The sequence below is a fragment of the Poecilia reticulata genome, linkage group LG17, assembly GCF_000633615.1.
Source record: "Poecilia reticulata strain Guanapo linkage group LG17, Guppy_female_1.0+MT, whole genome shotgun sequence".
NCBI lineage: Eukaryota > Metazoa > Chordata > Actinopteri > Cyprinodontiformes > Poeciliidae > Poecilia > Poecilia reticulata.
In genome coordinates, this window is record NC_024347.1 from 8,074,506 (window position 1) to 8,100,717 (window position 26,212).

Consider the following 26,212-nt stretch of genomic DNA (forward strand, 5'->3'; position numbering starts at 1 on the left):
TCCATCCATCCATCCATCCATCCATCCATCCATCCATCCATCCATCCATCCATCCATCCATCCATCCATCCATCCATTTTCTTTCACCCTTGTCCGTCAGTGGGGTCGGGAGGGTTGCTGGTGCCCATCTCCAGCTAACGTTCCGGGCGAGAGGCGGGGTCACCCTGGACAGGTCACCAGTCTGTCGCAGGCAAACAACCATACTGATTAAATAACATAAAAGTCAAGCAGTTCCCTAAAAGTCCAACAGATGGCAGCAATGCGCCATGCGAAACAAAACACCCACAGTTTACAGGACACATTTCCTGCTAAAGAGCCCCCTGGTGGTCGAAGAAAAATCCACATATAAACCGGAAAATACAACATATGAAAAAAATCTGAATGCTCTCTGGTATTGTTCAGGGGGCCGGTCCAAATGTGCATGCGCCGGCGCGTCGGTGTTGCTGAACCCATCACTAAGGATTACCTTTTTTTTTTTCTTTTTTTTTCCAATTACAAATAATGTAGGGACATACTTGATGTTGGACCTTTCCTTTGGAGCTTTTGGCTAAAATTGTATATATTTTAGCTCACTTTTTTCATTAGCATTTAATATATTTTATGTATTTTAAACTTATGCTTTACATTTTGTAAAGGTTTAAAGGTATGTAAGATTTCATGTGTATATGTGTGCTTGAGTGTGTTAGATTGTGTCTACTGTGTATAATGTCACTATGTTCACTGTGAGCTACTATAACCAAGGATAAATTCCTTGCATTTGTGAAAGTACTTGGCAAATAAAACCTGATTCTGATTCGGTTGTTTTCAGTGCTACACTCCAGAGGCCTCCTTCCAGCTGAAGACAGGCTGGGACATTCAGACTGAAGCAGCCTTTAAAGGCCAAGCTGCCACCCTGCAGCTGTGAGTCTCCAATTGTTGTTTTTTTTTCTTCCCAATTACGATAAAAATCGCTTTGTCACCATAACATCAATTTAAAAATCGATGTCTTTTTGAAAGATGGGATCGTCAGAAAATGTCTAAAGTGGTAATTGTCGGAGATCTCGATGTCGGACAGACCAGCCTCATTAAAAGGTAATTTAATGAATAACTAAAATGTGTGTACATAGATGTATGTACACACATGTGTGTGTGTGTGTGTGTATATATATATATATATATATATGTACACAACCTTAGAATTCAGCCTTCAATATGTAAACCTTTTTATTCCCTGAGGGAGTTTTCCTCAGTTGTTTTGGATGATGTTTACAATCCACCCAGACATGTGAATGAATGAGAGATTAAGAAACAGTTAGTGGAGCTGATAATGTCTACAGAGAACTGACACCCAGACTACATTATAATTTCATTCAGCATTTTCTTTTTTGTTGAAAGCCACCACTGTGTTTCTCTGTGTTATTTAATCTTAATCTTTTGTATTTGATACCTATTTACTATTAAGCAAACCCATAATTTGTAATGATAGTGGATAAAGGAAGTGTTTACCTTTTTTTTGTTTTCCCAGATTTTGTAAAGGTGTCTTTGAAAGAGACTACAAAGCCACGATAGGAGTGGATTTTGAGATTGAGAGGTTTCAGATATTGGGAGTACCTTTCTCCCTTCACATGTATGTGCTATAAAAAATCATCCATTCTGTGTGTTTTCCTCTCTGTGTTGATCTTTGATATTTTCTTCTAGCTGGGATACAGCAGGGCAAGAAAAATTCAAATGCATTGCATTTGCATACTATAGAGGCGCTCAAGGTGAGTCACTTTTGTCATGCCTATCTTTTACTGTACATCTATTGTTGAATGAGATGCTTCAGATGTTGAGTCATATAAGCTAATTAGATCCTACTGATTTTGGCCAGTGATTATCACAGTGTTTGACATGGCAGATATTCAATCCTTGAATCATGCATGGTAAGTTTTATTTTATTTTATCTTATTTTTTCAGTGTTGTGGAAAATGTGTTTTAGAACTTGATGATCAATACTTTTATTGTATGAAAGCACAACAAAATTAATTTCAGTACAACCCATCCAAGAAGACAGATGACTAAGGCTGCAGCTATCATCTGTGGTGCTGCCACTTTGGTTCTGGATCAATCTAAACCTTTACATTATTTCTGTAAGTAAAAAGAAAAGGGGGATGAAATTCTCTCTGAGATCATTGATGACCACACTCCAGTCTGGTAGGTGGCAGTAAATGCACCTTAAGATGGTTGCCATTCGCCAATAAAACTCAAAATAAGAAAAAAAGGGGAGGGCTGGGGGAGACATGCCTTCAAATTTCTCATTTGCTGACCTAAGCTGACAGACATGGCATGGAGAGGATTAAATAGAAATAAAGGCCTAAGGTAGCTTTAGAAACACTGCAGAGATATACAGCTGAGATGGGAGAATCTATTGACTGGAAAACTTAGTCAAGCACTCCACAAATCTGGCTTAATTGAAAAGTTGCATAAAACAGAAATTGCAAAAAAAAGTCTGAACTGCAGTTTACCATAATCGATGTTGGGGATAAAGGTAAGCATGTAGGACAGGGGTATCAAACTCCAGTTCTCAAGGGCTGGTGCCCTGCAACTTTTAGATGTGCCTCTGCTGCACCACACCTGAAAAGAATAACTAGGTCATTAGCAAGGCTCTGGAGAACTGATCTATCTACACAAGGAGGAGGTAATTAAGGCATTTCATTCCAGTGTTTTGTACCTGTACATCTAAAAACTGCAGGACAGTGGGTGACCCTTGAGGACTGGAGTTTGACACCTGTGATGTAGGAGAAGGTGTTGTGGTCAGATGAAAGTGAACTGAACTTTGTTGGCAGCATTAAAAATTTTGTAAGTGGTGGAAAACTAACTGCATGCCACCCTCCCATGACACAATCACCTGCTGTGAGCTTTGGTAGTTACAGCATCATGATATGGAGAAGCTTTTCTTTAACAGGAACAGGGGAGCTGGGGAGAGCTAATGGGAATATGAATCAAACTAAAAATATACTACCATATATTCTGGATTTTTTTAAAGCCATCTCTTAAAATCTCAGTTAAAGACGTTGAAGTCTGTGATTGGGACGAGACAAGATGTGAAAATGTTTGTGCAGTACGAGTTAACGAGATAAACAAGGTAGCTCTGTCGTTAAGCAAAAATTGAATCTTATTTTTGTTTTGAGGACTTTGAAGGACTTACCCCTTTACACTTAGAAGTGTAAAGGGGTGCGGGTGCTGTACCCCCTTCTTGAAAGTGTGAAGGGGTGCGTGCGTGTGTCGTCCCCCAGTGGTTGAAAAGGGGTGCAGGTTTTAATGTTTAATGTTTTTCTTAATTTTTTTATTTTTATATTTTTTTTACTGTTTATTCAATGTTACATGACTGTTTCTGTTTTTGTTGCAAAGCACTTTGAAATGCCTTGTTGCTGAAATGTGCTTGTAACGGTTTGGGTTGTGTTTACGGGAGGAGAGGAGGCGGTAGACTCTGGACGGTTAGTAACTCACAACCACACTGGTACTGAGAACTCCACAGTGTCGTCCTTTAATAAAATGATCTTCACCAACATTACAGCCCGGTTGAATGGCTGCTATACATTCATACATGAAATAAGCAGAGTCCAAGGGTTAGGATTATAACCGGAGAGCAAAGCCTGCAGGTTTAGCTCCTACTGACTTCAGAGGACAGACCACCGGGACGCTCCGTCTGCTTCTGGGGTTTCCTGGCTATTTTTCCGGCCAGTGAACCATTCCGCCACCCAGTGGTCCTTTTTCAGACCACTTGGTCTCCTGTACCGCTCAAAAACGCACAATATGTCTATAAATAATTTTAGGATATTATAAGGAAGTGCTGAGATATACCGTTTTCCAGCTAACTAAAGTATTTGCCACTTCGGCACAGTGAGAAACATTCAGAGGACAAAAACACTAGACTCAGAGAAAAACTCAGATGGCCCACCATCCACTTTGCTGGAAGTAGATGGATGAATGGATATAAATTAAAACATGGGTACAAATTCTAAGCAATGCAGCTGTTTCTTATAAACAAGGGTTCCATATATAGAGACCAGTGTTTTTCCTCCTGAACAAGCCCCTGACTGAAGACTATTAGAGTAATGCTCAGGGTTTGCAATTATTGTTTTTGTTTAATGACATTAATTTTTGCATACTGACCTCGTGATCAAGTCTTTTTCAGCCTGTTCAGCACTTTAAATCATTGACTCTTGCCCTGCTGTGTTGCTGGGAAACAGGCTAGGTCCACCTCGGGTTAAACATTTCCCTATTACACACAGCTCATTTGAGTGAATGGGTCAGGAGGGCCTGGTACCTTTTCAATGTTGGTGACTAGGTAATTCAGTCAATTGAATCAGGATATGTGGAGCAATGACACATCTAAAATGTGCAATAGACCAAAATGACACTAAACCTTAATTGGTCCTTTTTAATGTGCTTTGTTCACAAATGCATTGACCAAAATTCCAAATAGTCGATTATAACAACACATTTGTCCGCAGATTTGGTCAGATTTTCCACTTGTGTGCAAAAACCTGCTTTTGACACTTATGTAATGTTTTAGACATACTTGGAAGAATTATGGTAAAACATTTTACAAATAGGAGTTTACTGCGTGCAGCATATTTGTGATCTAGAGGAGTAAATAAGCCAGAAAGTGAGGAAGTTTAATTAATGGACATACTACAGTCCTGCAGTTTTTAAATCTATCATTTTCCCAACACGCCTAATGAATTTGTTGAATTCACTCATCAGAATTCAGCTATTCAGCTCTGGTAACAAACTATTTGTTTATTTCAGGTGTTTTGGAGAAGAAATGCATCCAAAATGACAGGGTAGTGGTTCTAAGCGGCTGAACCTGGGCAGCTGTTAAGAACCACTTGCGTTAGAAATAATTTTTATTGTTAATTTAAAGCTGACGCTGTAAAATGCTCCACATACCGAGTTTTAGACTTTGAGTAGGATCGACTGATAACATAGCCGAAGTGAGCACTCTTTCAAACGAACAATCTTCAAACAGTAGAGAACCAATCACGCTACAGCTTTCAATGTTTCTTATGTAGCGAGCCAATCACGATAAAGGTTTGGAGGAAGTGTTGTGGGATTTTTTAAGCTAGTAAAGGACTAAACATACATGCAGCCTAAACGGTTTTTCATTGCTTTCATTATATTTAAAATAAAATATGTGAGAATATATGGAGACATCACGAATTGTTCTGAAGGGTTTGTACTAATATAGTGGTCATTTGACACGCTACACGTCAGCTTTCTCGGAGTCCCATGCTAGACGGCAAACGTCAACTTTCCAAAGCTGCCTCTGGGAGTTGGGGCTCCCAGTGTTTTCAGGTACGATTACATGTAGTGTTTATTAGTTTTTATAAATGTATTAGCTTTTATATTTTCAAATTGTACTTGCAGCATCGACTTAGTTCAAGGCATCAAGGAACGTAAACTTTTGGGGCTACATGGTATATCTGTAGAAACTAACACTGCATCACAGTGAAAAATGACAGTAATAGCATCGTGCTGTGGGGAAGCTATTATATAGGGAAGTTGCGTGGAGCTAAATGCAGTGCAGTCAGACGAAAATCTGCTGTAGGCTGCAAGAGTTAACTTCTAGCTGAACATCCAGCCAGGGGTAGTTTAGATCACAGCAGGTTCATGTGGCCCAGTAACACTTCAGCTCTATAAACCTTTGAGAGGCTGGGTAAATAATTTGCGTTCATAATGTGAAAAAAATCTGAAATGTTCAAGGGTAATGTATACTTTAGTCGGGCAATATTTTAGTTTAAGCTTAAATGAAAAATAACCTGTATTGGCAAACCTTTCTTTCTTTAGCTTTTCCAACATGAAGACAAATAAGTCTTATAAACTCGTAGTGCACAAGAAAGGTTTTGGTGGAAGTGGTAAGAGCCTCACTCAGCACCTATTGATGTAAATGTTTTTGTGGGATTGTATTGAAAATGAGCTTGTTCACTGAGCAGATGATGAGCTGGTTGTCAACCCAAAAATCTTCCCTCAAGTCAACCTGGGAGACATAATTGAGATTGCTCACCCTACGGATGACTACAGGTGAGATAACTTAAAACAAGAAATGATGATCTGGATGGCTTATATTGTTTTTCTGAACTTTTTTTATTTGTTGTTGACACTCAATGAGTGTGATATGACTGTGTCTTTTGGTTTGCAGTCCTCTTCTGCTTCAGGTGAAAAGCTTAAAAGAGGATCTTCAGAAAGGTAAATAAAGTTTTATCCTGGGGGTTAGTTGCATTGACTGAGGCTTGGTTGTTGCAGCAGGAGTACAGAACTAGAATAAGTCATAATTCACCTCTGTCAGTCTGCCCAGGACAAGCCACAGCTGGCTAGTATACTGTAACTAGCCACCATCAGTGTGTGAATATGTGCATGAATGGCTGAATGAGTGTAGTGTAAAGTGCTCTGGGATCCTCTGGACTTGATAAAAGAGCTGTACAGGTACAGGACATTCATGATAATAGGGGCGCACCAATAAATTGGTGCACCCCTATTGCACCAGTAATTAATTTATTTTAAATTAATTAAAATAAATAAATTTATTTTATTTTGGGAGATCGGTGATCAGCTGGTACTTGCATGTGAAGCCAATCTCATCCACCAGTTTTATCTACTTTCTACTGTCTCTTTGCTCTGCAGTGAGAGACAGACCCACCCATCAGGTCATGTCTACACGTGCGCGCTTAACTATAGTCACTCCACTGTTTCTAATTTAGAAACTCTGTTGCTATACTTAGTGACTTCTGATTTCAGATTTTTTTCAGACGAAAAAAAAAAAAAAAAAAACGAAATCAGAATCTGCAGGTCAGGTTTTTTAGTGATTGGCGCATCCTTATATATAAATTGGCTATGTTCTTGAGAGCAAGGACATAACTCCTTTGACAACATTTTGAGAGCAAAGACGTAACTCAAATTTGAGAGCTACATTTGAGAGTTCAAATGTAGCTCTCACTACCCACTTTCATCTTAGTGGATAGTGGGGAAAAAAATCTTTTGTCTTTGGCCACTTTATTTTCCTGGCTTGAAGTGAATCTTGTGCAGAGAAAAGTTAGTTCTTTTTTGTTGTTTTGTCACATTACAAGTTATATATTTTTTTACATCTTGGAGCATAAACCATCAAATCTGTCTATAAATCTCTTGATACCACATTGCAGAACCTTTGCAATGACTTCATGCTTTGCATCATCATGCTGGACATCATCTTCTTTTGCAGAGACCATCAGTGTGGACCAGACCGTAGCACAGGCTTTCAAACTTCGTGCCTATCAGGATGTTATTGTTAATATAGTTGACCCTAAGGTATGCTTTTATTTTGACTAACTTTAACTTTGTTCACTTGCTGGTAGTGCAGGATTTCTAACGGTTTTGTGTTTTCCACCAAAAGGACGTAACACTCGATCTGGTGGAACTGACGTTCAAAGACCAGTACATTGGCAGAGGAGACATGTGGAGGCTAAAGAAGAGTCTGGTGGGCCATGTGAATGCTGCCAATGCATACTCCACAATAACAAGGACATCAGTTCCATTACCTTCTCCCTTGAAGTAGCAATAACAAGAACAACATTCTTTCTGTATATGTCATACATTTGTGAGGTTTTCATGGTTCCTTTTTACTGCAGAGTTAAAGTGTAATATGCATTACCCAAGCTCTACTCAGATAACAAAAAAAGCTGCATGAACTTCCCAACCAGGACTGAAAGAACAGAATTCTGTCTTGTTATTCTTGTAGCCCTGAGAGATTGAACACATTTTTCTATCTTAGTGTAGGTTTTTTTTGGGCCTTTTGTTTAATGATGTGTGTAATTTATGTCATTTGTGTTTTAGGTGAGCACATGTGCTTATGTGACTCAGAAAGTGGAGTTTGCAGGAATCAGGTACGTTACATTGGCTTCACAGCACTTCATGTTGAATTGACTTTGAACAATTTTTGGAAATTTGGGATTAAAAGCCTTAAATGTAATTTTTTTTCAGCAATTTAGCAGTTTTAAGTATATATGTTTTAGTTCTGTTCAAAATAAAATTGTGCAATATAAGGACAAATGACATTACAATATTATTGTTCTACTTCAATTTTCCTTTCACCATTAAAATGTCCTTACTGTTCCTCTTGTGCTTTGTGATGCTGTGTGAAGATCTACTTGGACCTCAGAAAATCTGTCATTTATTAATCAAAACTAATGTGTTAAAGTTCCGTCCCTAAAAAATGTCTAAAGAGACATTAAAATTAATGTCAGTGTGTGACAAAAAGTTGTATAGTTTTTAATACAATATATGTTAACATCTGGTTTCAAGTTTACTTGGCAAACCTGAAGAACAGACAGTTTTGCTGATAAATCTGGTGACTAGAAACAATCATTTGTTATTACTAGAGGTGTAGAAAAGATTGATTCTAAAGAAATAAATTTAAAATAAATTTTTAATTTATTTTGTATGTCTTTGTATGTCTTACTCGTATTTGTGGGTGCACTGCATATTGCATTACGCATTCACTCGACCACATAGAAGACTGTCTTGCCCACATACTAATTCTTTAGTATTTATTTTAAAAAAACCAGACAGCTAATTTCAGTCACATAATGTAAACAGAATCTCTAGAGTGTTTGCATAGAAAAAATGGTTTCTGAATTAAAAATAGTTTTTGAGTCAAATCGTGACTTTAAAAATCAGACTCGAATCTCTGCATTTTACACGTGAAACCCTTACTGGAAAGATAAAAAAGACACCAAACCAGGAACATTATTGAACGGTCAAATACACTACAAAAGTTGTGCAAAGTCTTATTTTATCAAAATGTTCAGCAAACTGTTGAACAGCCTCTTTTTAATGTATTTGATAAAGTCCCGACTCCATCCCACAGGTCCCAGACATCTGCTCGGTCTAGAGAACCATCGCCTCATATGCGCAGTTACCCACAAAACATTCACTCTAGAGGCTGTTTGACGCTTTTATATTGTAGTATTTAAACCTGAAGAACAGTGTAATTATTCCCACACTGTCCGGACTGAAAGGTTTTCCTTGATTTTTAAGTTTATGCAGTGATCCAACTAGATCAATTTTCTCAATTAGACTTTTGAAGCTTCAAAGTAAACCTGAAATCCTGCGTTACTGCACAGCTAATAACAGCTTGAATTTCCTCCACTGCTCAGCCAGTCCACATGGACAAAACGTGACCTGCAACCAAAGTGTGCCTTAAGCTGACATCAAAACTGATAAATTATGACATTTCGGGTGCTACTCTTCATTCGACACACTGTTTAGTTGGTGTTGATGTTTACTGTTGTTAACTTTTTGGTGTTTTTGGGGATTTTTATTTTCAGAGCCCAGGCCAGTGAATTATGGGTGAAAGGAGAAAAAGTGACCTGTGGCTACATTAGCGAGAATACCAGAGTGAGTTATGAAAAACAAATGAGAAAGGAGCTTTCCTGGAGAGTCAGGCTTTGATTTGTTCATATGGTGACATTTTTATAGCTAATTTTACTGATCCATAGTTGTACAATTTCATACAAACACTGTTGATACACACTGCCTGGCCAAAAAACAAAAGTTACCACCTGGATTTAACTAAGCAAATAGATACAAACCTCCTATTGGATAATTAGTGCATGGGCAATTATCTTTCAGCTGGCAATACAATCAATCAAATTTTATTTGTATAGCACATTTCAGCAGCAAGGCATTTCAAAGTGCTTTACATAATTAAAATAAAAACAGCATGTGACATTGAATAAACAGTGAGAAAGAGAAAGAGATTTTGAAAAAAGATAAAAACATTAAAACCCACACCCCTTTTAGGACTTCAGTTAAACATAATTTAACTGGGACTCTAACCCTCTGGGACTTTAGTCAAAAACACCGTTTGACAGGGACTCCAACCTCTAGGTTTTTAGTTGAAACGCCGTCAACTGGAACTCTAAACCCCGTAGGACTTTAGTTAAACGTCGTTTAACTGGGACTCTAAACCCCGTAGGACTTTAGTTAAACGTCGTTTAACTGGGACTCTAAACCCCGTAGGACTTTAGTTAAACGTCGTTTAACTGGGACTCTTACCCACGTTTTCTACGAGTGGGGGACAGTACCCGCGCCTCTCCGGGGGGCTTTACATCATTAAAACGTACAATGCTGATCGAGAACGCAGCTGCTGATGTTCTCACTAAAACCAGGAAGATGGAGCACACCATCCAGTTCTAAAACCCTTCCACTGAGAGAATAGACTTTAAAATACTGTTGTTAGTTTATAAATCACTGAACAGCTTAGCAATACAAAACATTAAAGATCTGTTGTACTAACCTTCCAGACCTCTTAGGTCTTCTGGTTCTGGTCTGCTCTGCATCCACAGAACCAGAACCAAACATGGAAAAGCAGCATGGTATGTAGAACAGCTTCTATGTATTGCACATCTGGAACAGACTTCCAGAAAACCGCAGAACAGCCAAATCGCTGAGTTCCTTTAAATCAAGATTAAAAACCCACCTGTTTAGAGTTGCTTTTGAACCATAATAAATGAAACACTTACCAACATTTTGATATGTAATGATGGCACTTGGCAAAATAAAATGTTCACAGTAAAAATATAATGTTTGCTGGTAATGTTTACACGGAAGACTGTGTGGTGTATTTTAGTGTTTTTATGATGTAAAGCACTTTGAATTGCCTTGATGCTGAAATGCACGGTACAAATAAACTTGATTAATTCCTGATTTTCACCAGTAGTAACACCTGACTGTTAACCATATGACTATTGTGATGCAAAAAAGTGTTTACATTTCAGTTCTGCGAAATACATCTATTTTGATTAAATTAAATTAATTCAAAAATACGTTATTAATCCCAAAGGGAAATTATATGTTGTAAGTCATTCATTCAAATTCTTCAAGGAGTTATTGTAGACATGGTCACCTCATTATAGCGCAACACGTTTTTATAAAAAATGTTACCCTTTGAAATGAACATGTTTCTGTTAAGGAAATTTATTTTAGTAATTTCAGTTTGTGCAAATATATTGCTATTGGAAATGCAGCTATTGCCAGAATTCATTTGGCTCAAATCATGACAGTGTGATTGAGAGAGTAGGAGACATGGATTGTCCTCCACAGAGTTCACACCTGAACTTCACTGAGAATCTTTGATATATTCTGTCTGGAGAAGACTTTAAGCAGTGGTCAGACTCTTCCATCATCGATACAAGATGTTGGTGAAAAATTAATGCAACACTGGATTAAAATAAATCTGGTGATATTTCAGAAGCTCATCAAAACAATCTCTGTGTGTGATATAATCCAAGCTAGAGACAGTGAAAGGACATATCATAATGTGTGATTTCTATTTTTTTTTTTTGTGTGCTTCTTGTCTTATTTTTTTGGTCATGCAGTACCTCCATATATTTGACCCGATTTTCCACTGTAGAGACACTGAAACATCATTTCAGCACACTTTCCTTTTAGAAAAATAATGAAGGCATATTTGGAAATAAGGAGCAAAACATCCAAGTCAATCCTCAATGCATTCTTCTTGACATTTCATCTTCATAGCACGTCTTTCATGTTGAGTTATTAATTATGCCGACATGATGTTCTGGTTTCTCAGGTGGTTTTTAGATCAACGTCTGCTATGGTTTACATCTTCATCCAGATGAGCTGTGAGATGTGGGATTTTGACATATATGGTAAGTCATACATGAGGGGTAACTGACTTGCAACTCCTTCTTCTGCATCTTTATAGGCAAACGTTTTACTAGAATGTTTTACTTTTAGGGGATCTGTACTTTGAGAAGGCGGTCAGTGGTTTCCTGTCTGACCTGTTCACTAAATGGAAGGTTTGTGTCCTTTAGTTGTTGTTTTACTAACCTCCAGTCTTCTTGACCTGTTGCTAAATTTATTCTTAGAGTGTTGTTCAACACTTCTGTTTGAAGCCCATTTTAATCATAAGGTTTTATGTATCGCAACATGGCTAAAAATAATAATCTGGACCAGGATTTGAAATTAAATAGAAGAAACCAAAATGATGGGAGATAGCAGGAGCGGGTTCCCCATATACACAGGTTAGTTCTCAATGCAGCCATCCATTAAGATGATCAGATTCGGTTCAGAGATCAGGAACCAAAGTGGGCAATCTAGCAATTTTCATCTAAGACAGCTGGCCAAGGTTAAGCTGTACCTTGCAGCATTTACTTCTAGCTCTCGGTGAAGGCAGACGCTTTTTTCCTCTGCTCCCCTCACTACCCATTCTCACCCTGCTTGCTCTGTTTTTGTGCTCCTTTTTTGTAGTCTTTCTTTGTACCTCCTCCAAATCTACAAATTGTCTGGTTAACTAGTCTCAATACAATTGATCAAATTTTCTAAATGAGAAAACTGGGGAGAGGACAGCCCACTTGTACTGCGGGGACACACCCGGAGGGATACATCTTGGATTTATTTGGATTCATGATAACAGGATTTCTGCTGTTTGGAGTTGGCGGATACCTGACGTATCAACAAATTTGTGATGGATTGGGCCGACTAGCAAATACTCAGACTGACATGCTGTGAGGCAGAGACTGAAGTTGGATACGATCCTTTCGTAGGCAAACTTTGGACGCTAAAACTCACTAGCAGGATGGAATTGATCTTGGAGAAGTTGCTAGTTCTGGCCCAGTGGGAACGACCATGCTAATTTGGATGACTGGAATTAACAGAGACTTGTTGAGACTCTAGGTAGGATGAAAATTTTAAGTCTGCCTGATCTAAAGAAAGTTTGTTTTATTTGAATCTGGCTCCCTTGAGTCGGCCTTGGCTTGCTGGCTATCTCAAATCTCCTGAAGTTTATGCAAACAAGTGCCCTTTGTTTACAGAGCTGCTTTTTGTCTCAGCAGCTCTGAGACAAAAACAGAGCTGCTGGGCTGATTCAAGATGGAACAAATCGAGACTGATTAACATGATCAGAAAAGCTGTTATCACATTCATACATCATCAAGTCCATATATCCGACATGAGGTGTGTGTAATGTAGAGACCTTTGTATTCATTACAATATTGTCATGGTAATGCTTTGTCATTCATGCTCAATTGTTATGAGTCAGGGCTAAGCCAAATAAAAGCCCAATATACTCCTGAAGTCACCTGTGGAATCATATGGTGTATTACTTTAGACCAGGGGTGCCCAAAGTGGGTCCTCGAGGGTCGGCATCCTGCATGTTTTAGTTCTCTCCCTGGTTTAACGCACCTGGATCCTATGACGGCTGGTTAGAAGACCTAAGAGGAACATTGACGAGCTGAAGAGGTTGTTACTACCACCAGGGAGAGAACTAAAACGTGCAGAATTCCGGCCCTCGAGGCTTTGGACACCCCTGCTTTAGGCCAATATTTATCTTATTGCTATCCAGAGAAACTTCTTGTAGCTTATAAATTATGAAGTACTTATACTTATAATAGGAGCATCTAGTTTATATACTCATTCAACCAAGAACAGGAATCAAACCGATTAGCTAGAACAAAAATATCCAGAGGATTTCACTTAACCCAGAGTAGGTATTAGAACAAACTTAGAATCCAGAGAAACTCCTCCATCTAGAGAAAGTACTTATTACCTTAGATCAACATTATCAAAACAAGAATCCAGAGAAACCCCTACTAGTTTATAAATCACAGATTACTTATTCTTAAACATGGGGTTATACTTTGTTTTTATTTTTCTTCTTTTGCTCTTTCCTTTGTTTTGTTGTGTTGTATTTTCTTTTAATTCATGTAAAGCACTTTGGATTGCCTTGTTACTGAAAATGTGCTATATAAATAAAACTATCTCACCATCTTAATGTTTTTTTAGCAAGTTATAAATCGGCACAAACTGGAGCTTTTTAACTCTTTTGAAGACTCACTCTTATGACCAGGCTTTTTATACACATGGACGCAAATGTTTTTTGTGTTGTGTCCCTTTCCTTTCCAGTGTCTTTGTTAATCTAGTCTTTTAAATTCTAACCCTGTCTAATGTTAGACAGCTAAATCTTTTACCTTTTGATTCCTTTTAGCATTTTGTTTGTTTTTTTTCCCCTTGTAACGCACATTTTACAGCCTAAAATGTGCTATGTAAATAAATTTGACCTTGACTTTATTCTTGTATTAGTACAATTTTCTTCTCATAACATTATCACTGTATTCTCATATTCAATTTATTTTTCTTCGCCTGCCCTTATACTCCATTATATGTATTCCTGTAATAGTTCAGGTTGGATGTTAAAAAAAAAATCACCAAAAGTTATATATATATATAAAAAAATAATAATTTCCACAGGAAAATCAGCCGAAGCAACTTAAAAAAGATTAACATTTATAACATTTCATGTTAACAGGAGAAGAACTGTAGTCACGAAGTGACCGTTGTGCTGTTTTCACGCACATTTTACAACGCCAAAACTTTGGGTGAGTGGATATGATGATTAATCTTGTTCTCTGACCAATATTAAAATAAGATTTTTCTTATGTTGTTAAACCCCTCAGAGGAGTTTCCTGAGAATCTAAGAGGATCTGTTAGACAGAATCATGAGGGACGCTATTATGAAGACTTCTACAGGTAAGCATCCCAACAGAAGGAAAGCCCACACCATGGCAATGTTTGATGGAATCAGTCAACATGCACTTTTGTGATCAGGGTCGTGGCTCAGAATGAGAGACGGGATGAGTGGACGTCACTACTGGTCACCATCAAGAAACTCTTCATTCAGTACCCTTTTCTGGTTCGACTTAAAGAAGCAGGTAGTGGAGGAATCCAAATAATTTCTGACCTTTGAATCGGGATCCATTTATAACCTAAAGTTTTTGTTCATTTCCTTTGATGCCAGCTGGTTTTCCTGTGGGTTATAATTCCACTGCAGTTCAGGGAAACTACCTGGAGGCCATTAATCTTTCTTTTAATGGTGAGTGGTGTAAGACTGAATCTCTTCTTGTAACATTATGGTTCTGTGGGTAAAGACATTTCTTTGTGTTGTAGAAGAAGGTAGAAACATGGAAAAATTTAAAGGTTTCATCAAATTTACGTCAAATAATAGGTCATTTTTTTCCCCAATCAGTTTTCGAAAATCTTTCTAAAGAGCTGTTGGACTCTCATACAGACTTTTACTTGGGTTATTTGTAAAATAGTTGGAGCAAATGGTCTTAAAGTATGAGGCTTAACCATTTAATGGTTAAACCTACAGTATAGCCCCCCAGGTAGTTTGAATACAGTATATACTAGATGTATTGGAATGCATTCTTTGTGTTGGTCTGATATTTAGTTCTACAATGGTAACAGCATTCAGCTATCACTGTATGATTAACAGGAGTAAAAATGCCCTGTACTTTAAAAATAAAAACGTGAAACATAATCTTACTTAATTTTTGACAGAAATGTAATAAAAGTAAGACAGTCTGTGAACTAATCTGATGTTGGTAACAGCTGGTGCTCTTTTAGTTTTCATGGTTTCACTGCAGGTTTTGGGGGACTGTCAGTAATTGTAGTTAGAAGAATTAGTAATTTTTTGTAAGCCATGATTGAAGTGGTGTTTAAGCCTTTATTCAACCAGATAATGAGCAATGCACAGAAACAGGTGGAGGAGGGTGGTGCTAAATTACTCTGACTTGTAAGCAGGGGCGCAACTACACATTATTCAGGTGGATGCAAAAACATAAATCCCCCCCCACCCTCCCACCCGAAGGAAGGTACGTTACAATATGTGAAGGGTAAAACTCGCTACATTTACCTCGTTATGTGGTCGAGGTGAAGGAGCGTTAGGCGCGCTGAAGTTTATGGGAAAACCTCATCGGCACGCCGCCCCCTCTGGTGCTGCGCCCCTATGCGTTTCATGCGCTGCATACTTTTTGCACCACTGCTTGTAAGACAAATCAGGTCCATTCAGAACTTTTATTGGCAAGGCAACAAAAGAATATTAAACCACTGATAACCAGGCTGCTCCTAGTTGAGAGTAAACAAAGTTTAATGCTGAAATTATTCACTGCTAAGATGAAAAGGATCAATGAGTTTGATGTCTTTTTGATGCTTGTGAAAATATGAGGGCTTTAAGTCACCACATTTATCGATTTGTTTGGATGACGACATGTCATCCAAACATCATAGAAAGTCTGACATGATACAGTTTTGAGTTAATTCACAAGTCGATAAGATGTATCTTATCCTCTTCTAACACATTAATTACATGTATATAAACTTGCAAAAATAATTCATAATTTGAGCTCCATGCATTAAAATGAAAAATAGCATTTTTTTATTTGAGAAAAAAAATCTATTCAAAATAATCTCGTTTTTCATGCTCTAGTGCATTTTTTTGATCCGTTAGCTTAATATTACCCTTAATGAACTTTCACTTATAGAGAAACAAATGTGATGGATATTAAGCTTTAATAAATTAACAGACTTTTCAGTCCCTTTTTATATACCAGTACATTTAAGAAGACTTTAAGCTTTCATCTTTTTTTAGTGTTTCAAACAAAACATGTTAGCCGAACAGAATCACTTAACCTGTTCTTCAAAATGGAAACACATTTCAAATGCATAATTTTAAAGATGAGGATGTTGTTGTGGAAATATTTTCATTTTGCCTCGATGTAATTGAATTATTACTAATTTAATTGATGTGGATTGATGTATTGTTACACCCCTAGAAAATGTTTACTCGTTTTACCTTACAAAGACTAATATACGTTCTACATGTCTCCCTCAGTGTTTGACAAGCACTACATCAACCGTAACTTTGACCGCACTGGTCAGATGTCCGTGGTCATCACTCCGGGAGTAGGAGTGTTTGAAGTTGACCGTCTGCTTATGATACTGACTAAACAGCGAATGATTGATAATGGTCAGTATTTTGTTGAAAGCGATTGTTGTTTCCTCACAAATGAAGGGACCATGTGAAGTATGAATGAGACGAACGATGAAATTGTTTTGACCTGTTGTAGGTATCGGTGTGGACTTGGTGTGTATGGGTGAGCAGCCACTGCACGCTGTGCCCTTGTTTAAGGTGAGTCATTATGAAGTATGAGCCTGTACTTGAGTTCCATTAACCATAAAATTGCGCAAATTTAAATTACGAAAATAAATTCACTTAAATTCACTTACTGGAAACACGTCAGTTTTTGATCCCGATTGCAATGGAAACACTTTTTTCCCACATCACACGGGTCACATGATTAATAGTTGGATGTTACTACTGGCAAAATCCCAAAGAAGTTAAGAAGAGGAAGGAGAAGGTTTATTGTTTTTTAGGACAAAGTTGGGTGTTATTCTAACGTGTTGATTTCATAGCTCTTCTGTAAAATCTCCAACTACAATTTCCCCAAAATGCCACATACGTAGCCACTCCAACGTATAAGGGGGGCTTGTTGTTGCGTGTAAGACGGCAAAGTTTGCTTTGACGGATGATGACGAGCGCCATGGCTGCATTATGAATATATGTCATGTAACTGTTTGTATTCACTGGTATCATAATTTTTAATGACTTCTTGCATGAGCAAGCGTATTCACATGTGATTTTAATTTAATTTCTTATTTAACGGAAATACCGCACTGGCAAAATTGTGCTTTTTCGACCTTAATATAGATAAAGATTTGCGCAGGTTGGTAATGGTAGTAATGCTCATTTACAAGTTCTGCTCTGTCATTTCTTAAGCTGCACAACAAAACGACACCTGGAGACTCACGTGTAGGAGATGACTACAACCTTCCCCACTGGATCAACCACAGGTAGGAGCAGTTAATCGAGATTACAAATGGTAAATCAAGAATAAATATTTAGAATTGGGGGTGGAATTTCTTTAAAACCGCATAGGCTAAAAATAATGCAGAGAAACTCAAGTGTAAACACATACACTCTTACTAATATTTAGCCAGTTACAGAGAAACCACACTTTCTGTTGCCATCAAAAAGCTTCTGACAAACATCTTACTATTCTTCTCAGAAATGATGGATGTCATTTCATTTGGATGGTTCCCTGGCAAAGTTCAGTTCTATTGTGTAATGGCCTTCAGTGTTTGCCATCGTGTATGTAGAGTTCTGATCAGCACTGTACAGTAATATTCAATAAATTGGAATATGCGGTATGTCCTGATGAGTTTCGTTTGTGAAATAAAAAAAAACCTTTTGAAAATAACCCTTATGCAGGTATTAAACATACTTTCATTAAGCTCATATTTCTGTTTTTAAAATAGTTTTTCTTGGTTTCGTGTAAAATTCAAATTTTAAATGTCATGTTTTCAATGACTATAAGCAGAAAATAATCATACTTAACAGAAATAAAAACTTCCAAGCATCCATCTGCATAATTAAACTGTGTAATGTGTTTCGGTGTGTGATAATGTTTCTGAAATAAATGTGATTTTCAATAATATTCTAATTAATTCAATAGGTCTCTGCATATGAATGGGTCTTACAACTACTTTTACCAAATTATTTTCTTCTGAAAAGTAGCCAATTTCTGTTTTACTCACTCAATACTTGACATCCATTCTAAAGCACTGAAATATTCTGTCGTTCTTTAATTCTAATATAATTACTTTGAAAATGAGCCTTATGCTTCAGGGTAAATCCATTCATATCATTACTGTGAAATTCTGTAATGTGAGTAAAATTGTTCAAGAATCAAAATTTGAATCCAGTTGTTGTTTCTGCCCTTAGCTTTGAGTGTTTCTGACTTCTACTGTGCAATAAAGAAACCAGGGTTAATGTTGTTTCTTTTCTACAGCTTCTACACGTCCAAAAGCCAGAATTCCTGCAGCTCATTCACTCCTCGGATCAAACTGGCTGGTCGGAAGGTATGTCTTTTAGTCTGCCCAACTAATTAATTTACTCTTGTTTTTTTGCTACCTAAACATCTGAACTTACTTTGGTGAACACTGATCTTATTTCTAGCCTCATGCTGAGACCCAGAAGAGCAACAAAGACCACTGTAAGTTACCATTCACCATCTCACCTATTTGATCTGTTAGAAGGAATCCGACCCTGACCTGATGGACTCTTGTAGCTCTTTGTTCTCCAAAGGACTCAGACAACAGCCTGCCTATACAGGTAGATTACGATGCCTATGATGCTCAGGTGTTCCGACTTCCAGGTCCATCACGAATTCAGAGGAGCACCAACTTCAGGTAATCCAGTTCTACTATTGCGCTGCTGATGTAGAAAACTATATAAAAAACATAAACAATCAGTTATTTCACTTGATCAGTCCCTTGTAACAAATCCTCGTATAAACGAGAAATGTACACGCACAAGAGAGTCCTTTGACTTGTTTTTATACAAATTTAGAAATAAGTATGACCGCAGTTTTAACTAATCAACGCTAGAAAAATGATTTGGTTCTAATAAAAAGAAAGAGGGGACACGTCATCTAACGGATGCGGCTACGAAYGACCCGCTACATTTAATAACCACACATCTGTTTTCCTGGAATCATGCCATTATACCAGTCACTCTTTAATTTTTTATAATTAAACAACCCCACATTCAAAACTAAATCTATAACCCAGCCTGAATCCCAACAAAAATAAATCGTTCATCAATAATAATAATCCATCGACAAGTCCATAATCAGGCGATCAAAAAAAGGTAAAATTCTTGTTGCGCAAAAAAAACAACGTTGGGGCCCARAAATATTTATCAGTCTTCGTGCACACAAAAAAGCATAAATTAAAAAAAAATGGAAGGGTCTCACCGGGTCGGCGTTTGTGTACCCGGGCGGTTCCCTTTGTCAGGCCTGGAACGCGAGCGCATCGGGACCGGTCATCGTTCCGTGTGGCTTTATCTTGCCTCCAGAAGAATTGTGACTCCTTTGTTAGTTGATCTGGCAACGCTTTTAGTCCAAAAAAACTCAGGTATCTCCGGGCTCGTCTTTTAAGCTCCCCGGTCCGTCGCTCGGCGTCCTCTTCCCAGCCTGCTGTCACACCCCTTTTTGTTTTTTTCTTCTCTCAACCGAGTGTCCCTTGTTCCTTTTATCAGTTCCGGTAAAAGTTGTGACCCAGATATATTTTTACTTCGCGGACTTTTTCAAATAAAATACATACATACAAGACATCCTTGCGTACATACAAATGCAACAAAATTCTGTGCATTTCATTACCCTATATTTTATTCTCGGAGGTAAACATTTATTTATTTATTTATTTTTAGGATACTTCATTTCATTGTGATGTCACACCCTTTTGAAAAATCAATCTGAGAGAGAAAGTTTGATCCTGAACAACATCTGCTTCAGTCAGTCAGTTTTATTTACAAAGCACCCTTCATACTAAAAGCAGCTCAAAGTGATGTACAGATCAATAAAAAAAGAATTACCCACCCCAACCTCACATGGAAAAACACACAACTGTATGGAATATGCATTAACTGAGCAGAAATTATCCAATTCAGAAAATATAGGTAAAAAGATGTGTCTTGAGCTGCTCTTGAAGACAACGTTTTCTGCAGCCCTCTGGTTTTCTCGCAGACCGTTCCACAAACGGGGGCCATAATATTGCTTCCTCTCTTCTAGGATTGGTCGAGACAAAGAGACGAGTGGCAGGAAGAGCTGGGGCTCTGTGGACATCAGCACCGGCATCGGCACGTCTCCTCCTGTTCGCTCAGGGGGGACAGAGGAGCAGACGAGTCTGACCTCTGACGACAGCCTGGGTCCTGTGTCCAACATGCTGCTGATCCCCCGGGGTCCTCCAGCGCAGTATGAAGTCAGCAGCTCTCTGGGATACACCAGCACCAGAGGTAACTTATTGTTTACCTCTGGTGCCTCCATCGTGATGTGTTCATTGTGGTCACCTCCATGCTGCTGTTTAGAATTATTGGAGAAGATGATGGACTCTCAGCGGGACTCCAGCGCCCCCGGCAGGTTCACAGTGGGCAGTGCTGAGTCCACCCTGCACATCCGTCCTGGAGGCTACACTCCTCAGAGAGCTCTCATAAACCCCTTCACACCATCCAGGATGCCCATGAAGCTGACCTCCAACCGGCGCCGCTGGATGCACACATTCCCTGTTGGTGAGAAGACATCACTAATTCTTTTGATCATGAAACTGCACAAATCAAAATTATGAAAATAAATTAGCTAAATGGAAACACAGCAATTAAAAAAAAACAACTCACATATTTGCAGTAGGATGAGGTGATTTTTCAGCCATATTGAAGATGTATTTTACAAAACTGCAACAGACTCAATTCTTTTTTGCATCAAACAAGTCACGTAATGTTACTAAAGAAGACGACAGAAAGTTGTAGGAGGATGATGGTTTTATTTTGTTTCATTGACAATGACCAGAGCTCTCATAGCACCACACAGTTCACAAAAAGTTGGGTGTCTTTCTAACGTGGTGAATCCATAGCTTTTCTGTAAAATGGCCGACTACTATTTCCCCAAAATGCAGTATAAGAATAAGACGGCAACATCTCCTCTGATGACTGATGATGAGGGTTAGTGACATGGCTGAATTGTGAAGATATTTCATGTAACTGTTTACCTCTGTCGCTACCATAATTTATAATGAGCTATGGCATTAACAAGGTTGTTCAAGTTTGATTTCAATTTAATTTATCTAAATTAATATAGACAAAGATTTAGTAAAGAAAACAAGCTACTATGTTGTAGAGACAGGTCTAGTGTTTTCTCTTCAATCAGGTCTTAACCAAAATGCTAGATATGCCACTATTCACCTAATTGGCAACGTGTGTTACTTTATTCTTCAGGTCCTTCTGGAGAGGCGATCCAGATCCATCACCAGACCAGGCAGAATATGGCAGAGCTACAGGGCAGCCAGCAGAAAGAACCAACACATACATCTGCTGAGCTACTGGAGCTGGCTTATCATGAAGCCACAGGACGGTAAGACAGACTCATCCTGGGACCAAGCATTTCTTCTGCAGTCAGTTTCCACCTGTAGTCAGGGAAGATGGAGAAATGCCGATTTGTCTTTGTCTTTAAGGCGAACAACCTCCAGGCAAGCAGGCGAGAACAGCCTTTACATCTGTGGAGGAATGGAAGAGTTCACTGGGAGTCCAGGGAGCAACATCAGCTGTGGTATCCTTCTCAAACAGCCGCACTTCTGTCTCCTAGTGCCGTAGATTCCTGATGCAGCTCCCTCTTTCTGCCAGTGTGGAGCAGATTAAGAGTCAGATATTCCACACTACTGACTCTCCCCTACTTACTACAGTCATCTAGTTAGTTAGAACCAAACTGTTCTCTCTGACAGCTAAGAGCTGGGAAGCTCTCAGTAGAGTTATGTCTTTTAAAATTTATTTTATATAATAGACCACCAGACTGTCAAACCCCTTAGAGGTTTGTTAGAGAACATTAGTGAACAGGTGAGCAGAGAAACTTAAGCGAAGTTAGGTTTTTTTTAATCACTGTCTTTTTGTTGAGTTTTTTTTCCTTTTATGCATGCAGTTTGTGAATACAAAGAATTGTTTATCTAAAACAGACATAAAGTAATACACAGAAAATTAATCCCTACAAAGTAATCCCATTTAGGCCACACAGGTCACTGCCCAGTAGGTCCACACACTACATTCCTATTCCTGACAGAAACGGAGCACATTTTAATAAAATGAATTAATCTGGAGCGTTACTGTACATTTTGAAATGAGCCAAGAAAGAGCCCCCATGTGTCTTCAAATTTACCAGTTGAGTGTTGAAGAGAGTTTCCAGTTTCAAACACGACATAAGGTCACATAACCACTGCTTGTGAGTTGGAGGAGCAGCACTTTCCACCTGGTCAGAACTGTGCGCCTCGCTAACAGTGAGCAAAATGCCAGTGTTAGAGGCTGATAAAGGCAACCGCTCACCACTGAAACCAAAAAGAGCCAAGAGAGGGCCCGGTGTTACTGCCACTCTGGCCAAACCGGACATCGTACGGAAAACATCTGACACAACTCTCTCTCTTTTCAACCCACCATCTGAAGATTAAAAGAGGATGAACCAAAACATGGACTCCACCAGTTATCAAAGTAGTTTGGTGGTAATATTTGGTACTGCAGAAAGCTGCACTGGCCTCTGGCGCTGTAAGATATGTGGTTTGTCCTAAAACTCGCATAGGAAGAGCCACTTGGAAGGAGATGCTCTGGTCAGAAGAAACTCTTTACTCTAATCTCACAGTTTTCTTTTGAGTTACAGAAAGAGATATTCAAGAGATGTTCATTATAATACAGGTATTCTAGATTAAGTTCAGAAATGACAATGAAGTTGATGTAGAAACATAATGTGTTTATTAACATGCAGTGGTGTGTCACCTAGCACAGCATCTGTTTGCTTCCGGACAACATCTGTTGACTGGTAAAAAAAACAAAAAAGAACTTTCATTCCTACAGTTTGAAGCCAACCTTACAAACAACAGACACAGACATGCGTCTGTCCAATTGAGGGGAACTGGACCAATGGAGTCAATATTAAATCAATATCAAAACAATCAATTCCACAAATTTTGTTTTTCTATAATTTTGTGATTATGCTTAACCTGCTTTGTGCTCTTTGTTTCTTATATTATTTTAAAATCATATTTATTTTTGCATCACACAGGCTCTATAAAACCACCTGGACTTAAATTATAGTTATTATTTGCCATTTCAATAAATGTGAGCAGATCTTACTGCTCACATTTATAACTCCATGTTGCTCCCAAAGACATTATAACTTCAGATACTTAAATGTAGTTTCTTCACAGAATTCCCCAAATATTAATACAGCTCATCTAATTTAGGCCTATGAGTTTTGTACTAAGTGCACTGTTTGCAAAACTCTCACACACACACACACACACACACACACACACACACACACCCACACACACAAAGAAAATCTTTGATATCCTGGCACTGGGGTCCCCAAAATAATCAGGGCCCCTGAATTACTGCCCAGTGCTAGAAGTCCCCACTTTGAAACAGGAGTCAAACCAGAATCAATGAAAACAGTTGTTAGACTGGGATATCAGCTGCAGTAAAATATCTGGTTTAAAGATCCAAAAACATATAATACCATTTGGCAAAGAAAGCAAAAATGCTCTTGTTAAAAGAGATTGAGGTAGGAGGTTTATGTCTGCTTAAAACTGGAGGGTTATGATTTCATAAAAGAAAATGAAATGCAATTTGGAGAGTTGGACTTCTTGTTGGTTTGGTTAAATTTACAAACTCTTAAAAAAATAACATTATATGCAGAAGTTTAAAAGAACATTTGTTTGTAAAGAAATGTTTTGTTGTTTTCCCTCATCAGACCTGATTTTGTTTATTTTCACATACATTAGACTCTTATATGACCAGGGTCAAATAAAAGCACTTTAAAATGTTTGGCTGCTGTAAGGAAAATGTATTTTAAAAAAACCAATGCATTAGTGTAAATAGTCAACCAACCCGTGCTGCTTTCTCTTTTGTTTGATTGTGAAATTGTGTGCAGGACCTCTGAGCAACCGAAGCTCCTCCTTCCAGGAGTTCTCCAGCGGTGCTGATCCGAGTGAGTCCACCCAATCATTGCTGGACTAAAATGAGATATTTTTGAGGCTTGCTCAAATTGTCGTACAGCTTCACCAGCAGGCTGAAATTGTCATTAATCACCAAACTGATGATGACCATAAACCTTCAGAGGTGTGTTTAACCTGTGAGGGCTTATTGAGCTTTGGCAGACAGGGTTCTCCAGTGGGCGTCTGTTGACAGGGGTCACAGGTAGAGACACCGCACACAGGTCATGTGGGATCCTCCTCTTTATGTCCACTTCTTTCTAAGCTTTTTCTTTAATCTCTCCTGGTATTTCTGAGTTTTATCTACAGTCAATCAGTTAGAGCTCCTTAATTTCACCTCACCATGATCTGTTTGTATCAAACTTGGTTTATTCTCCCTCTTATCTGCATGGCTGCATGTAGAGCACACATCTCTCTCTCTCTCTGAAGATAATTAATTGGGTGATTCTGTCAAACTTTAAACAGTCTGCTACTTTGGCACAAACTTTCTGATTAGGAATTTTCCTACGACCTTTTATTAGCATGTATCATGAGATTTCTCTGCTTAAATCCACTCAGCACCCTGATTGAGCTTAGGACACACTTTCAGTTTGTTGTGGATGATGTGGATCACAGAGTGACTGTTTCAGGAGCATAATCTGCATGTCTGATCACTGCTGCACAGCTACTCCCCCTGCAGGAATCACCAGCAGGGGAGAAGGCGTCAGGAAAAGTAACACTTCTGTTTTTCTTCCCCTCTCTTCTTCTTTTGTGTTTGCATCATTATCTTTTCTTCTTTTCCATCTTCATCTCTTCCCCATCTGTTCACTCCTGACTCCTGCTCTTTCACTCCCCTTTCCTCCCAAATCCCTCCCACACATGTGCCTCTCCACTGTGGGTACATGTCATGCTCTTTGCGGTGGGGATTTTTGTGTCTGTGTGTGAAGCCCTGCTGCTGTCTGCACCCCCGACAGTGCCCAGCTTCTGCTGCACGGTGGGGGTGGACTGGAAGTCCCTGACTACCCCAGCCTGCCTCCCCCTCACCACCGACTACTTCCCTGACCGTCAGACGCTGCAGAATGACTACACTGAAGGCTGCTATGACCTCTTGCCACACAGTGATCTAGAAAGGTAAACAATGTGACAATTTAAAGGGGCACTATTATGTAAAGTCCGCTTTTATGAGCTTTTCATCATGTTGTAAAGTTATTCCCTCATCAAAAACACCTGAAGTGTTGCCTTGATTCATTCATGCACTTTCAAAGTTTCTGAGCTTCTCCTTCACAGAGCAGTCCTCCCCTCTGACTCGCTCACTCAGCTTGCCTTCCTGAAGGCAGATTTTCAGAAACAACTAATATATGTGTGTGTGGTTTCTGAAACTGCCTTCAGGAAGGCATCACAACATGGCTCCTCTATTCACTCTTTAACAAGGTTTTTGTGACTATATGCTTATAATAATAAGTATATATTATTATATATATGGAGGACTGGAAGCCCTGAGATCAAAGTGGGGAACACCCCCAAAGGTGGTGGAGAATGACCCAGCTAAGATCCTTTGGGATTTCCAGATCCAGACAGACAGAATGGTAATGGAGAACCAACCGGACATTGTGGTGGTGGATAAAGTACAGAGGAAAGCCGTTGTGGTGGATGTAGCAATACCAAGTGATTATAACATCAGGAAAAAGGAGAAACTGGAGAAATACCAGGACCTCAGAGAGGAACTGGAAAAGACCTTGAAGGTGAAGACCACAGTGGTGCCTGTGGTCATCGGGGCCCTCGGGGCAGT

The 26,212-nt window shown here is 38.7% G+C and overlaps 2 protein-coding genes across 11 annotated transcripts in view; both read left to right on the plus strand.

The window, feature by feature from the left end:
- Window positions 1–713: 713 nt before the first annotated feature.
- Window positions 714–1,905, plus strand: LOC103479262 (ras-related protein Rab-36-like). The gene is made up of 6 exons (XM_008433613.1): window positions 714–722; window positions 809–900; window positions 997–1,071; window positions 1,505–1,606; window positions 1,678–1,742; window positions 1,850–1,905. The coding sequence occupies exons 1-6, from the start codon at window positions 714–716 to the stop codon at window positions 1,903–1,905; spliced, it is 399 nt and encodes a 132-aa protein (XP_008431835.1).
- A 410-nt stretch (window positions 1,906–2,315) lies between these two features.
- depdc5 (DEP domain containing 5, GATOR1 subcomplex subunit) overlaps window positions 2,316–26,212 on the plus strand; it is a 74,815-nt gene continuing 50,918 nt past the window's right edge. For 4 of the 10 annotated variants that reach the window (XM_008433589.2, XM_017310067.1, XM_017310068.1 and 1 more), the window contains exons 1-26: window positions 5,050–5,319; window positions 5,812–5,879; window positions 5,958–6,045; window positions 6,164–6,210; window positions 7,220–7,305; window positions 7,391–7,474; window positions 7,831–7,880; window positions 9,324–9,393; window positions 11,591–11,669; window positions 11,758–11,819; window positions 14,327–14,396; window positions 14,475–14,547; window positions 14,626–14,729; window positions 14,816–14,890; window positions 16,691–16,825; window positions 16,926–16,987; window positions 17,636–17,709; window positions 18,708–18,777; window positions 18,875–18,911; window positions 18,987–19,107; window positions 20,490–20,713; window positions 20,786–20,986; window positions 21,689–21,824; window positions 21,925–22,019; window positions 24,384–24,440; window positions 25,371–25,554. In XM_008433589.2, coding sequence (XP_008431811.1) covers window positions 5,822–5,879; window positions 5,958–6,045; window positions 6,164–6,210; window positions 7,220–7,305; window positions 7,391–7,474; window positions 7,831–7,880; window positions 9,324–9,393; window positions 11,591–11,669; window positions 11,758–11,819; window positions 14,327–14,396; window positions 14,475–14,547; window positions 14,626–14,729; window positions 14,816–14,890; window positions 16,691–16,825; window positions 16,926–16,987; window positions 17,636–17,709; window positions 18,708–18,777; window positions 18,875–18,911; window positions 18,987–19,107; window positions 20,490–20,713; window positions 20,786–20,986; window positions 21,689–21,824; window positions 21,925–22,019; window positions 24,384–24,440; window positions 25,371–25,554 — 2,342 coding nt within the window. In that variant the 5' untranslated portion in view covers window positions 5,050–5,319; window positions 5,812–5,821. Of the gene's footprint in view, window positions 2,507–5,045; window positions 5,320–5,811; window positions 5,880–5,957; window positions 6,046–6,163; window positions 6,211–7,219; window positions 7,306–7,390; window positions 7,475–7,830; window positions 7,881–9,323; window positions 9,394–11,590; window positions 11,670–11,757; window positions 11,820–14,326; window positions 14,397–14,474; window positions 14,548–14,625; window positions 14,730–14,815; window positions 14,891–16,690; window positions 16,826–16,925; window positions 16,988–17,635; window positions 17,710–18,707; window positions 18,778–18,874; window positions 18,912–18,986; window positions 19,108–20,489; window positions 20,714–20,785; window positions 20,987–21,688; window positions 21,825–21,924; window positions 22,020–24,383; window positions 24,441–25,370; window positions 25,555–26,212 lie in introns of those variants that run through there. The other 6 variants (XM_008433598.2, XM_008433597.2, XM_008433592.2 and 3 more) reach the window with 4 other exon arrangements.